Source organism: Marmota flaviventris, chromosome 19 (genome assembly GCF_047511675.1).
Source record: "Marmota flaviventris isolate mMarFla1 chromosome 19, mMarFla1.hap1, whole genome shotgun sequence".
Lineage (NCBI taxonomy): Eukaryota > Metazoa > Chordata > Mammalia > Rodentia > Sciuridae > Marmota > Marmota flaviventris.
The window spans coordinates 33,640,743-33,655,170 of record NC_092516.1 but is presented as its reverse complement, the minus strand read 5'-3'; the positions used below and the strand labels follow the sequence as shown (position 1 = coordinate 33,655,170).

General features: G+C 53.6%; 1 protein-coding gene across 1 annotated transcript; it reads right to left on the bottom strand.

Annotated features, from left to right (window-relative positions):
- Positions 1 to 7,616: 7,616 nt before the first annotated feature.
- LOC139702891 (archaemetzincin-1-like) lies at positions 7,617 to 12,984 on the bottom strand. The gene is made up of 5 exons (XM_071605444.1): positions 12,975 to 12,984; positions 10,867 to 10,992; positions 10,275 to 10,303; positions 9,836 to 10,012; positions 7,617 to 8,162 (listed from the first exon to the last, which is right to left on the bottom strand). The coding sequence occupies exons 1-5, from the start codon at positions 12,982 to 12,984 to the stop codon at positions 7,617 to 7,619; spliced, it is 888 nt and encodes a 295-aa protein (XP_071461545.1).
- Between the last annotated feature and the right edge of the window lie 1,444 nt (positions 12,985 to 14,428).

The following is a 14,428-nucleotide window of genomic DNA, read 5'->3' as shown; positions in this document are numbered from 1 at the left end:
GATAGATTTTCATGGAGCCTGTGACTCTCTAGAACCTTGGAGAATTACCTTTGGACCTTATGCAAATTGATTTAAAGCATTCTAAACATCCTTCTTAACTCCATTAGAACTAAGTGAAACCAGTTGGCCTGTTACTGGCTGTGGCCCCAGGTGATCAGGAAGTTCAGTGTTGATATGCCCAGACCCCATTCAGAACCACTTAGTCCTGAGCCCACTTTCTCCGTGCTTGGTTTGTCACCCATGGAGAGCAGCTGTGCATGCTGGAAGCTTGAAGCCCCAGGTGTGGGATGAGGTGGGGGTGGCATGTAGCTTTGGCACCTAAGCATTCATGACAAAACAGCAGGGAGCTGTCAGGAGTCTTAAGTGCTGAGAGCCTGATGCTCTGCCTTGGGCTCCTCCCTGGGAAGCACCGATGTGCACCAGAACTGCCCAGATGGGGCCACTGCACTGCGACAGGTAAAAAGTGTATTTCCTACCTTGGTGGTTAGTTAGCAGGTTCTGTAGATGTCATTTTGATGAATCTATTAAAAGTTTCCTTAAACGACATGTGTCTTCCTGATGGGTCGCCTCCCATCAAACAGCCAGTTGCCACCCCACAGGCTACTACCGTACAGCGTGCCCCTGAATGTGACCATCCACTGACTGTGTCAAAGCCGAACAGTGACCTGGGTGGATCTTGAGTGCAGGTGTAGCTGGGTTCACAGGCTTTGGGGTAAATCTCCATCTTCAGTCTGATACCGCTCCTGAAGCAGAGGTGTCTGTGGCCTCACCGTGGACAGAGTGCATGTGTCAGATGCATGCGTGGGCAAGTGAGGTAAGTGGGTGCCCCGTGCCCAGCTCTGACCCAGCCCCTCTCCTGTGTTTCCTTAGCTCTGCCGCCTTCCCCCCCAGGTGCTGAACACTGGCTCTTCCTCATGCCCTGGAGCAGTCTCACATCCTACCCAGTGTTTATTCAGCGACAGTCAGCCATTTTTCAACTTAATAGCCCTCAGAAGCACAGGCCTGTAGGTGTGGGCGAAGTATGAGAAGTCAGCAGGACGGTTGGGCCGGCAGGGCCGAGGGGAAAATGCTCCCGGTGACGAGAGCACAAGCATATGAGGTCCCCCACCACACATGCCCCTTTTTGTTAAATCACATCAAAAGCCTCAACCCTGGCTCAAAAATATGGAAACGTGAGCACTGATGAAGTGACAGTTTAATAGGTCTTTCTAAGACTTCCAGCAAATGACTGAAGATGGGAGGCGCCTGCTGGTCACTCAATGTATGGATGTCCATGAGGACACGTGGCCAGGGCTCCCAGCCCATCCTCAGCAGTACAGCAAGAGTGACTCAGAGGAGGCCTTGCACAGGGACGAGTGGACCATCCATCCATTGCCACAAGCAGGAGGAATGGCACCTTGTAGAGGGACTCCCGTGGGAGCTTGGCATTCCAAACAGGAAGCACTGACTGAGCTGAAATGAGGACTTCTCCCATGTCACTTACACTTCTGATTTGGGCTTACAGCAGTATTGAGATGTAACAGGGAAGCACTCTAAAAAATCTGGATAACACAGAACATGCTGTGTGTCGATCACCTGTGGTCTCAGTACTGATTCCTGAATTTAGGTGGACTTAGGAACAGTGCCCTGTGAGCAGGCAAGCCATCACCACAGGAGGCCTGTCACAGCCAGGTGCTGCAACCAGGGCAGGGGACTTCTCCTGGGACACCCCACCACCACCTTTTATGAGCACCTCTCCTGCTTGGGGTCCATGACTCTCAAGAGCCCCATGTAAAGTGACTGCTTCAGGGAGATGTGATGGGAAGGCAGCAGCAGCAGGAATGAGAGGGAATTCTTGACATTTAGACCCCTGCCCTCACAGCCCCAGCAGCTTCCATTCTGTCCCTTCAGAGCTGGATGGTGCCATGCTGACACCAGCCCTGCCCTGCCCTGCCCTGCCCATCCACTAGAGGGACCTGTGGAGCCCCTGGTGGGACATGAAGGAAATGCCGTAGGTCACTCCCAGGCCCGATCTCATTCAGAAAAACAAAACCTTTTCATGTTTGCTCCCACCCTACTCCTCTCCTACTGCCCACTTGGACCGTGACTGGCACCCTCCACACCCCTGCCAGTCATTCCAGTGACCCCCAGGGAAAGTGTGCTTTCTCTCCACTGGGCCCTCATGTGCTGTCCCCTCTTCCCAGGGGCCCCTTTGACAACCTCTGTTTCCTGGTCTCTGGGACTCCCTGTTTAACAAAACCAGGGCAACAGGCCTGCCCATGAGGCCACGCTCCTCCAGGGCATCAGCACTGATGGGCTGACCACAGGGACCTCCACCGCTGGGCCTGATTGGCCTCCGCACTGTGGGCCCAGCTGGGCGCTGACCACAGAGCAAGCCCAGTGAAAGCAGTTCCTCAGGTGAAAAAGGCCAGCAGTCGAGAGTGGTCAGCAACATGGCCTTCGTGTAGGTGGGTGTTGGAAGAAACAGGAAGTCATGTTCCTGCTCCCCAAAGGCCCCCTGAGGAGGAGTGGCTTCCAATTGATCCAAGCTGCTTTGCATGGCAGGTGGGTGTGTGTGCCCAAGAGTCGTGGTCCTTGTGAGCTCCTGCTGACCACAGACCCGTAACAGCCCCAGAAACAAACTACAGATGGTGGTAAAGTTCATAAAGAAACAGAAGGTGCATGTGGAGCATGGGGGCAAAACGGGCAGACACGTCACCTTTGCCAAGAAGTAGCATTTGTGCTTCAACCAGAAAACCAGGCACCCGTGGGAGACAGGCACCCTATGCCAGGAAGGGGCCTGGGTGGGACACAGTGTAAGACAGCACATGCCGTGAGGGGTGGGACATTGTGGCTGGGGCCAGAGGAGGAGCGGAGAGCCCAGGTGCAATGGCCTGGCCCATGTCAGAATGAGTGCAGTGTTCACTTGCAGGCCCAGGTAGTAGCATCTGGGGTGGCCTTGCTCATGGGCCTGGCTGCTCTGCTTTATGGTTAAAATGGAGAGTTGGGATCATCTGGGAGAGGGTCTGAGGGTGGACAGGTTGGTAAGTTACCCTGGTGGAGCTGTTCCTTGCAGGAAGCAGGTCTCTGCAGCCCGCCAGTTTTTTGTGAGTGTTCTGGTTGCCTCTGACCATCACTGGGAGTCTGGGAGTCAGGGATTAACTGAAAACCCAGTAACTCCTAGATAATTCTTGGAAATTCATTTTTAAATCAAACCCCTGACTGAAGCTTATTTTTGTTGTCTTCTTACCAAGAAGCTAAGCTCAAAAATAAGCCTGTTGGGAGCTGGGGTGGTGGCTCAGCAGTAGAGCACTCGCCTAGCACATGCAAGGCCCTGGGTTCTATCCTCAGCACCATATAAAAATAAATAAAGTAAAAGTACTGTGTTCAACTACAACTAAAAAAATAAATATTTTTAAAAAATAAGCCTGTTGTTTTGGGTTCTTGTGGATTGAGGTGATGCTGGGAGAGGAAAGGACAGTCAGCCATTCCCACTGGCTATCTGCATTTATTCTAGTAGCTTTCGAAAGCTGAGGTCCTTTACATGAGGCAGGGGGCTTTCCCTGATTCCTCAATTACTCAGGAGTGTGTGTGTCTTTGGCAGCCTGTTGTTCTAAGGGCCATAAATTCCTTGGTTTTTCATCGAAACCAGGTCCTTCTGTGTTTCTCCCATCTTTTGGGATCAGGCTCATGGGCTCACAAAATAAAACCAGTTCTGGGAGCCACTCTGTGCAGGCCTCTCCCCGGACAGCACCTGTGTCCTTCCAGCCTGGCTGGAGCTGCTCCAGGGGAGCCACAGAGAAAGCGACCTCCATCCTGCAGATCTGAGCACGTCCTCAGGAAACCCTGCTGCTCCATCCACTGGGTGGCGGCATCCTTCCTGGGGATTCACCCTCTTTCTAGAAGCAAGTCCACAGAGCCACAGCACCCCGGGCTCTGTTGTGGTTGGCACCTAAGAGCACTGCCACCCACCCCATGTTCCTTGGGGAGCTTCCTGGTGATATCAGGAAGTGTCTCAGTGCTGAGGTGCAGCCCCCCAGATGCCTGTGCCACCCCCACTCTGCTTCCTGCTCAGACACATCCAGTTTGCTTCCTTCCCTAAGGAGCCTGTGGAATATGGTGGGGAAACGAAGAGGCTCCCTCTGGGGCAAAGGAGCCTGAATTTGGTTCCACCACCACTGAGGCTTGGGCAGGTCACCAAGCTGCATCTCAGCCTCCACAGCCACAGAGCAGATGTCAACAATGACATGTGCCAACACTGTTTTGAGAATTGAGGGTGATGGGCATGCAATATCCCCTGGTCCTCAGAGGGACCCCCTAAGATGTGGAGAATCAGAAGCTGATCCTTCTGAGGCCTGGCTGTCCCTGACCCTTGGGTCTGGAGAGTGGCTGGTCTTAGGATTGTGGGTAGACCTTCTATAGGTGGGCATATACCTTGAATGTTGTAGCATGCCCTTTGAACTTGGTGGCATCTAAATTTGAACAGAGCCTTGCCATTATTTATTTTTTTTTAATAATGTTATTGTGGCTTTGGGGGAGTTTTGTTTTGTTTTGTTTTAGTTTAGTTTGGTACTAGGGATTGAACTCAGGAACCTCCACCACTGAGCCACATCGCCAGCCCTATTTTGTACTGTATTTAGAGACAGGGTCTCACTGAGTTGCTTAACACCTCACTTTTGCTGAAGCTGGCTTTGAACTCACGATCCTCCTGCCTCAGCCTCCCGAGCTGCTGGGGTTATTGTGTTTTTTATACCTTTATTTAATTTATTTATATTTTATATAAATAAATAAAATAAAGGTATAAAAATAGAGGATTGAACCCAGTGCCTCACATAAGCTAGGCAAGCGCTCTACCACTGAGCCACAACCACAGCCCCACCATTAGTTTCTTGACTCAGCCAGTGCTTGTCTGTGCTTTAAGCCCTCTGGAGAGTTCTTTCATCACAGAGGGGTCTGTATCAGATGTCCCATGGGCTGGCTCACAGGACAGCACCCCTTTTCAGACTCAGCCCTGGAAATGGGGTGCAGAGCTACACTAGCTCTCCTGCTCTATGAGGGTTCCCACCATGGGCAGGAGTGAAATGCTTCTGCCCTCCTTGGATGGCGAGTCTGGGCTTTGGGTAGAAAGAGGGATCTGCTCCCTCTGTCTAGGGCCTCTCCAACTTGGCCCCTGGTCAAAGCCTGGGGAAGGGCGTGTGCAGCCAGGGGTTAGATGTTCTATGGAAGTGACATGTCGTGACCCTGAGCCTGGAAAGGAACATGTGGACCCAGGGCTCGATGTCCTAGTGACACAGGTGACGTGTCATGACCCCAAACTACTTAGTTCCTCTCAAGCGCCTCCAGCTTGACCAAGACGTGCCAGGCTCTTGGAGGATCTGTCAACCTGTCCTCATGCACCCCAGGGACCCCTGACAGAGCAGGTGAGGAGCAGCTGAGTCAGCTTGTGCGTTTCTTTGACATTTTAGACGCCATGGCCCCGGGACCCTGCAGACCACACCTGTCAACACCACAGCTGCGACATCTCCAGCTCGAGTTTAGGAAGGTCTGTGAGCCCCACTTGGCTCCTCCTCTCCTTACCCTCCTCCTGTGGTGACTGTCCCATTACCCTTCGCCTGTCAAGGACAGAACCTGGGCCAGCGTGTGAGGAGGGAAACATGGCAGAGGAAGCTGCTTTTCAAAACGTCCTCCCAACACCAGTCTTCAAAAGCCTCTGGGTGAAGCTTCTGGCTTTAGTGGTTTGCTGCCTCCCACCTCCACGTGCCCTCTTGGGACTCATGACAGTTGGAAGCCAAAGGCCAGGGGCGGATGACCCTGATGGCCTCCTGCCCTCCATCCACACCTGGCTATTTGTCACCCCCATTAAATCTTCCGCCACTCCAGTAACTCGCCTCTTGCAGAGGACAGAAGAGTGGCCTCAGGTAAGACCATGTGGCCGTCATGATAGTGAAACCCAGGCCACCAACACCAACCACGGCCAGCTTCTCATTAATGGCCACAATGTTATTTCCCCAAGTGGTACGTCCTTCCAGAAACTTGCCACACCTCCATTCAGAGGTGGCGTCTGTGTCCCTCCCAGGGACCTGCAGGGACCTCAGTGACTGCCCAGCAGGGTGAGGCTCTGACATGAGGCTTAGGTAGAGCCCCACCTGCCTTAGGAAGGCCACAGCTACCCAAGGCTTGGGCGTCGAGGCCCAGCTGTGCTCCCTGCTGGCAGACACGGGCAGCTGCATGAGCCGTAGCGTGAGTCCCTTCATCTCATTGCAAGGACAACCTGGACCATGGGACACCTGTATGAGATGGCAAGAATGGCCTGGGGGCCTGGGGAGGGTGCCGATACTGCGTCAGAGCTTTTTGCTTCCAAGCTCAGATGACCTTAACCCTTTGCATTTTTCTGGGCCTGGGACCTGCCCTTTGCCCCGCAGTAGTGTCACAGTCACAAGGCAGCTTCAGACTCCCTCTAGGTCTATATTTGTAGTTTTTTCTCAGAAACAATTCGAAACTGTCTAAGCTTCCTGTTCTTGCCTCTTTCCAGTGAGGAAAAGCCAGGACCCCACCTGCTTCACTCTGCAGGATCCTACTATCTCAGGCTGGGACATTTGATAGTGATAAAAAGGTCACTTTGAGGGGGTGGGAATCAAATGAGGCAGGAGGACAGATTCAAGGCAAGGCCAGCCTTAGCAACTTAAAAAGACCTTAAGCAATTTAGTGAGGCCCCATCTCAAATAAAATAGGGCTTGGGATGTGGCTCAGTGGTTAAGCACCCTTGGGTTCAATCCCTGGAACCAAAAAATGAAAGGGTCACAGACAATGCCACATGTGGACGGTGTCCTAACCGCTCTCAGGAATGGGATAGAACTCAGCCAAAAAGACATCACTGAAGACATGAGCTGCACCCTGCTGGCACCAGCACAGGCACCTGGTGGCCTAGTACAAACTGACCCCACATGGCACCACCGCGGCCTAGTGCCCACTGACAGCACAGCCACCTTGGTCAGAAAACAGTCCTGAGAATGGGGCTGCAGTGTGTTTTCACCACTGAGTGACAGCAGGCGACCTCAGGGGATAAGGAGGCTCCACCCTCCTGCCCCTTAAACTTGCAGGTTAGACACCTGCCTTCCCGCAGTGTGGGTCCAAAAGGACAGACCCCCGTGAGTCTCAAGCTCAGAGACAAAACAAAACCCCACGGCTTCCACTTTGAGGGGACCCTGGAGCCCAGTTAGTTAGCAGCAGCACAGCCCATGTCCCAGGGTCACCACTGGCCTGGATAACTTTTTGAGCTCCAACCGGAAGTAACCAGAGGGAGCAGCAGGCCCAAAGCCCAGCCTGCAGGGAGAAGGCAAGCGCACAGCTCCCCCCTGGCCCTCAGACCACGGTGGCGCCCAGGAGAGGGGCAGGGTGCTCCCCAGGCTGCAGGCTACTCTGCCATGGGGGCCCTGGGACCAGGCTGTGCTTTGGGGTAAGCAGTGGGCACAGGGACCCAAGGAGCCAGCTAGAAGCAGCCTCCTCATTCTGAGGGCTTCTGTTAGTGCTGCTGGGCTCACCATGCCCTTGGTGGCTGGACAGCAGTGGTCAGTTGGTGTCCTGGGGAGAGACGTCAGGCGCTGACTTTTCTGCAGGGGACAGGCCATCTTGCTGCACTAACTACCCCCCTCCCAGCGGCAGGGGGAGGACTCGGCCTTGGGGAGTCTGCGTGTGCTCAGCCGCCACCTCAGGGAGGAGAGCTTGTCCCCCAGGGCCTTGCGCAGCCCTGCACTGTCCCTGACACAGGGCAGGTCTTGCCTGGTAGCCGGGAGTTGCCCTGTGAACATCTCCCACCGGTCCAGGGCATCCACGGCCCTGTCCACCTGCGCGAGCTCCTCCTCGGCCACTTCCCGTTCCAGGGCCTGGATACTTGTGGCCAGCCACCGTCCGTGCTCCTCGATGGCCTCCACAGGGCCCTCAAGCTTCGGCAGAGCCTCTGAGGCCACCAGGGAGCTCTGCCCATCCTCGGGTCCCTCAGGGAAGGCATGACTCCATGCGTCAGGGGTGAGGGGCTCTGATAGGCTGGTGACAGGCTCTGAGTCGCTCTCACAGCACATGCCAGAGTCTGCGCTGAAGGGTGGGGTGTCCTCCGACATAGATGGCTCTCCTGCCTCCTGGCAGGGCCACGAACCTGCTGCTGCCTGGGTCCAGGTGTGGAGTCTCTGCGAGGGAGAAACAGGCTGAGTTCTCTCTGGTGGGCACTTGTCTGGCCAGCGAGCAGCCCGAGGACCCAGCTGCATTCAGTCACCTTGAGGCCTGTGGCAAGCTGATGCCACCTGGGCCCTGCTGCCCAGCACTGCTGGGGACTGGAGTCCAGGCTGTGCCACAGCCAGACGTTCCAGGTCCCAGGAGCCTGCTGTTCACGTTTCAGGAACTGGGCACCTCTTGCTAACCCAGCCCTTCCTCAAAGCTGATGATTAAAGTCAGAAAATGTTAAGGCAAAAGAAACACTCAAAACACATCACCCCTAAATGTTTCACCATGGCCTCCCATTACCTGTGCTCCTGAGGTCCCCTGTGTGTGCCATGTCTGCAGGATGGGCGTCACAATGAGCAGCACTTTCCAGCTCTGCTCAGTCAATCAGTGGACACTGGCCGGCACCACAAAGCTGGGCTTTTTCTTTGAGCAGAGACACTGGCCCTGGGTGGCTCCATGGCTCTTAGAGTCCTTGGGCCATCCCAGGACATGTGGGAAATCTCCTGCATAGCTCCCCACCTACTACAGTCATTGGCCCACCAGGTCCCTGAGCCTTGTCCTAAGAGGGGACTGGCTGCCCCCAATGGCCCAGCCATTTCAGGGAGCACCATGGGAGGAGAGGCTGCACCCACCACCTCAGCCCTCAGAGCTCACCCAGGGTCTGTTGAACACCACACCCCCGCCCTCAACTGGGTAAAGTTCTAAAAGTTCCCATCAGATGGTTGAATGAGCCCCAGATGAAGGACACAAGTAAGAAATCAAACCCTTTCACAGCCAGAGCTGTCTTCAATTCCCATTTCTCAGCCTTACCAGGACAATAAGAGCTGCCTCCAACCAAGCCCTTTGCCTGTGCCCCCGTGACTGGGCAGCTGGCCCATGCAGGGTGTCTCCACAAGTGACAACCACACCAGCTGCCCTGTTCTGCAGCGACACAGGCTCCTGGCTCCCCACTAGGGAAGAGCTGTCCCTCTGCTCCCAGGGGAGTCAGTGCTATAATCTGAAAATACCTGGCCTCTACTTCAGGCCTCCAGCATCACAGGGGACTGTTCTAATGCGTCCAGGTGAGAACCCCATCCCACCAGGGAATTGTGACACCAGGGCAGGCTGAGAGCCACTACCCTGCCAGAAACCTGCATGAGGAAGGGACTCCCCAGAACCATAAGAGTCCGGCCTTAAACCCAGGGAAGTTCTGACAACAAGTTTTGGTTTTCAAATTGATAGGTCCTGTGCCTCCATTGAAAATTTGTTTTCAGCCAAAGGTGGATTTAAAGAGAAATAAAGAGAGAGTGAAGTTTCTGAGTTTACAAACAAATCTTCCCATGGAAATAAGAAAGGGGACCGTGCTCTATGGCCATGCCATATACTACCAACAGAGGGCAGCATACCCCTTGCCAGCACTGCCAGAGGCAGGAGCTCCTGTTGAGGACTGGGTTGGTCTGGTTCCCTCTTCCTTCTAGTGACCCACAAGTCAGCCAAAGTGCCCCAAAGTGCTGGGGGCTTCCACTTGTCAAGCACCTGCTAAGGACTGGATCTGCCATCAGGGAGATCTGTGAGGTCCTGGAGGAGCAGGACACAGCACAGGTCCTCTGCCTGTGTGTGGCTTCCCCTGGGCCAAGTCGGCAGCCAGGGCAGCGCTCACCTTGTACCTCTCAGCGAGCCGGAAACTCAGGACTTGCTGCAGCTTCCTCAGGCAGATGGGGCAGAGGTCTGGGGGCCACTGCAGGGCTTCATCCAGGCTGAGCGCCCCTTTCATGAGGCAGCGGAGCCAGCGGCAGCTCCCCAGGCCCAGGAGGTGGCAGAGATTGTGGCATGTGACCTGAGGGGGAAGGCCACCAGCCTTGCCTCAGAACCTTTCCCTCTACCCACAGACCCCCAACCCCTGGTGAGGACAGACTGCTGGCAAATGGTCCAAGCACACCTTCCCCTCTGGGGCTCAGGGGAAGCCAACAGCATGGGGCTTGGGAGCCAGGTAGATCGTAGGTCAGATCCTAGCCGTCCCCCAGAGCTATGTGGCCTTCGGCAAAACACTTGGCATCTCTGAGCCTCAATTTCCTCACTCCGTAAAGTGAGGGACTGACCTCTTCCTGGAGAGAACTGGACAATATAACTGGGCAGGCAGAAGGCTCAGCCAGAGCCCACTATGACCTTCCTCTGAGGACACATCCATAGCTGCCCAGCCACCCACCCTCTTCCTGTCCCCCATGCCCACCCTGCAGCACTGTTCCACCCCCATGGTGCTAAAGCACTGGTTCCTGCCTGTGTCCTGCCACCGCCTCAGGTAGAGCTGGATCAAGGTCACTGAGCCCCACCTATGAGAATTCCCCTGAGAACCAGGTGAAGCTACAGATGCACCCTTCTGGGGAGAGCGAAGGACAAGGAGACTCAGTGGGCAGCCTCGGATGCAGGGAGCCTGGAATGAAAGCAGCCCATCCTCTCTTGCAACCCAGGCATGGCCTGAGGATGAGCAGTCCAAGTAGACCCTGCCCTGCCATTATGCCCACATGAAGGCCAGCCCTGAGGCAGCAGCCAAGCCAGCCTCTTGCCCAGGAATAGCAAAAATGTGGGGGATCAAGATCACGCAGCTGTTTCCACAGGTGTGCATCACCCTCCCCTGGAGCAAGAGCACATGCCAGGCTCCCTCTAGGTGGAAACTGCAGGGCCCCAGCTCACCATGCCCTGGGAGGGACTTGCTGAAGGTGAAGCTCCAGGTCTCGTGGGGGTACAGGTCAGAAAGCGTGAGGCCCAGCACACACAGTGCGTCATCTGGCTTGTTGTTCTTTAAGGACAGGATACCATCTGGGAGGAGAGTGCTGGGGGTCAGGAGGTGGCTAGTGACTCATTTCCAGCTCCTGTTGAGGGCAGACTAATAAATGTGGAAATGGGGACATTATTCTGCATTATCAAGAGGGTCAAGTTCAGAGTGAAAGATCTGAGCTGCTGCACTACTGTTTTGGAGGATGGAGGAAGGGGCCATAAGCCAATGAATGAAGATACCCAAGAAATTGGAAATGCAGACAGATTCCCTCCAAAGCTCGAGAAGGAATGAAGCCTGCCCACACCTTGACCTCAGCCCAGGGAGACTCCTGACCCACAGAACTACAGGACCAGGTGTATGGTCACTAGTCACAACGGTGATAAAGAATGATACTTCCCAGGAGTGTGGGCATGGACAGAGCTCATGGACAGACACAACCAATGCGGAGCCCAAGGGAGCGAGAAAGAGTGGCCAGGAAAGCCAGGAGGGGTCTCACTGTGACTGATGAATGGGATGGTGCTCAGAGTGACCAAACAGGAAGGCTGGGTCATGGAAGGAGCGTGCCACAAGGGGATTGGACCCTGCTCCCTGACCTAGGGAGGTAAGCCACCCCTCCCCTCAGCAGATAACAGTGAGATCACAGTCACTATCCAAGACCTCCAGAGGGGAGCACTTACTGCAGGGCCACTGAGAAATTCAGGGGCAGGGCTGCTCCTTTTCTGTGACCAGGGATGGCTGTGTCAGACATACTCCCCCAGACTCAGACGATACACTAATGAGGAAGAACCTCCTGCCTGAACTATACCCCAGTAAATTTCAGATCCATCAGAAACCTCTAAGGAACCAGGACTCGGGGAGGATTGGAGCTCAATGCAACAGAGCTGCACTGCTCCTGAAATGAGGAGCCAGTGTGATCTAGTGACCCTGGCTGCCATCCTGAGGTGCCATACTCTGGGAGGGATGAAGTCTGTATCCCTGGGGGCCCTAGAGCTGCCCAGAGAAGGGTCACATCTTTGTCACAGGTGGAAACTACCAGAGGGAAAAGAAAATCCTCTCTACAGAAAACTATCATCCCAAGGCATAGATACTTCTAAAGATTAAACTAAGCCGGGTGTGGTGGCAGAGTCCTGTAATCCCACCTATCTGGGAAGCTGAGGAAGGAGGATCAGAAGTACGAGCCCAGCCTGGACAACTTACCAGACCCTGTCTCAAAATTAAATATCAAAAGGCTGGGGCTGGGGCTCAGTGGTAGAGCACCTCTAGGTTCCGTCCCTAGTATTAAAAAGAAAAAGAAACAAAAACAAAGGACAGGAATTGTTGTCACATGTGAAACCCGGGGAGGCAGGGACTTCTGCAGGGACACCAGAACATTGTAAGCTGACCAGGTGAGGCCCTCTAACAGGTGGCAGGAGCAAGCATGTTTCTCAGATGAAAAGTCAGCCTGGCTGAAACAGGGGTGTGGGCTTATGCTGGGGAGCATCAAATTGGTAGAGCAGGGAGGAGCCGTTGGAGGGAGGGACACAACAAGATGGCATACTAGAAGGACAGATGGACACAGAGCAAGGATGGAGGATGGAGGCTGTGAGAGTGGTTGCAAGGTCCCCAGACCAACTGCCTTGGCCTTACCCTGGAGTTGTTAGAAATGCAGGTTCCTTGGCCACTCCAGACCTCCCACCCATCTCAGCAAGGTGTCCACATGTCAGAGAGGAGAGCTCCCAGAGTTGTAAGTAGGACACGTTTAGAGGCTCACTACCCAGATGCCAGCCTCAGGGGAAGGACATGGCACAGTAATGTCTCAAACAGAAACTTGTCATTCCTCTCCAAAGCCCAGCACCACTTCTGCCATGTTGAGGCCACCTGCACTTGGAATGCTCAAAGCACACTCACCAACCTACCTCTGATCCTCCTCATTCCCTTCCTGGGTCATTCTTGTGTCCCTTGCATGGGCCTGTGTCCTCCAATCTCTGAAAAGCCACATGTTGAAGAGGGATAGACCTGAGGCTGCCTGGACCCCAGTTCTCACCTCTTACCATGTTCCCACTTTGTGTAGCCTGGAAGACTGGGAGCCCCTAAACTTTGCTTCTCTCAGTTCTCTGCACTATGACCTCTAGCTCCCATGTCTCCTTAGATATTCTCTCCTTTCTGCTGACTCCATGTCCCCTCCTGCTCTCTAGATTGGACACTCCCTATCTGGCCAGTGAGCTGGGCTCTCTCTGGACTGGCCTCTCTCTCAGGGATCTAAACTCCTAAACACCGACACTCCATATATTTTGCCCTCTTTTTAATTTTGTTTCAGCAGGGACTGTAAACTAGACCCTTGAATCCATATTGGGCAGAAACAACAAAAATCCACCTTGGATGCTCCTGTTTTTCCAAGGATATCACTGGATCTGTGGTCACAAAGGGAACTTCTCTTTGAGATGCAGAGACCTTGACTCACCAGAGGACATAGAAAGGTGAGAAGAGCAGACTCAGCTAGGTGTGGAGAACCTGCTGGGGAGGTGTGTGGAGTTTCCTTGGAAACATCCTATTCACACGGACCCCAAGGTTAGAACCCAAACTGGGACAAGCCCAAAGAACAGACACATGGCTTGAGGTCTGGAGGGTCCCATTGAAAGCTTCCATGTCCTCAGGATATATCATCTTACCAGGACAGTGATGTGTACACCCAGCAGGGAAGTTCACCTTGGTTTCAGTGTTCTGAGTTTTTATTGGAATTCATTAGGTAGGCATGATTTTTCAATTGTCTTGCAGTGGAACCCAATCTCTTGCCTTCCTCTCCTTCCTTAAGTACTAGCTGATATGAAGCTCAAAGTTGCACACGCCCCACAGTCATGTGGTAACTTTTCTATTGTGGCTGGCTGTTTTGGGATCACCTTGTTATCATAAACTCAGATTTAGTCCCAGAGGCCCACTATGAGTAATAGAATCTTCTGTCACCCAGAAATTTTCAAATACTGGTTAACACAGATAGTATAGCTGACAAAGCCAAGGAGTCACAAGGAGCAGAACAGTCACATGAAGACAGCTTGCTGTGACTGGATATGTGCCTACAAGGGTTCAGGTGCAGGAAGCTTGGTCCCAAATGTGGCAGGGTTGAGGTGGTAGAAACTTTAATACGTGGCATCAAATGGAATGTAATTAGATCATGGGGACATTTTCCTCAGAAGGTATTAATGCTGGTCTCACACACTGAGTTATGAGAACAGGTTGTTAATGGATTTGGCCTCCTTTGTACTTGGCCTGTTTCCTTCCTACTTCTAAACCACACTGTGATATGGCCAGGGAGCAGGAGGACTGCCAATATTCCAGCACCATGCTTTTGGGTTTCCAGAACTATGAGCTCAATAAACTTCGTTTTGAAGACTGAGGTTATAGCTTAGCAGTACAAGACTGGCCTCGCAGGCATGCAGCCCTGGGTTCAATCCCTGGTAGTTCAAAAGTAAGTAAATAAATTCCTTTTCTTAATAAAAATTT

Coding starts and splice junctions, on each gene's coding strand:
- LOC139702891 (XM_071605444.1), bottom strand. Junction 10,304..10,866: donor CAAGTCCCTCCCAGGGCATG/GTGAGCTGGGGC, acceptor CTGCCTGCCCAG/TTATATTGTCCAGTTCTCTC. Junction 10,013..10,274: donor CCAGTTCTCTCCAGGAAGAG/GTCAGTCCCTCA, acceptor CTTCCCCCTCAG/GTCACATGCCACAATCTCTG.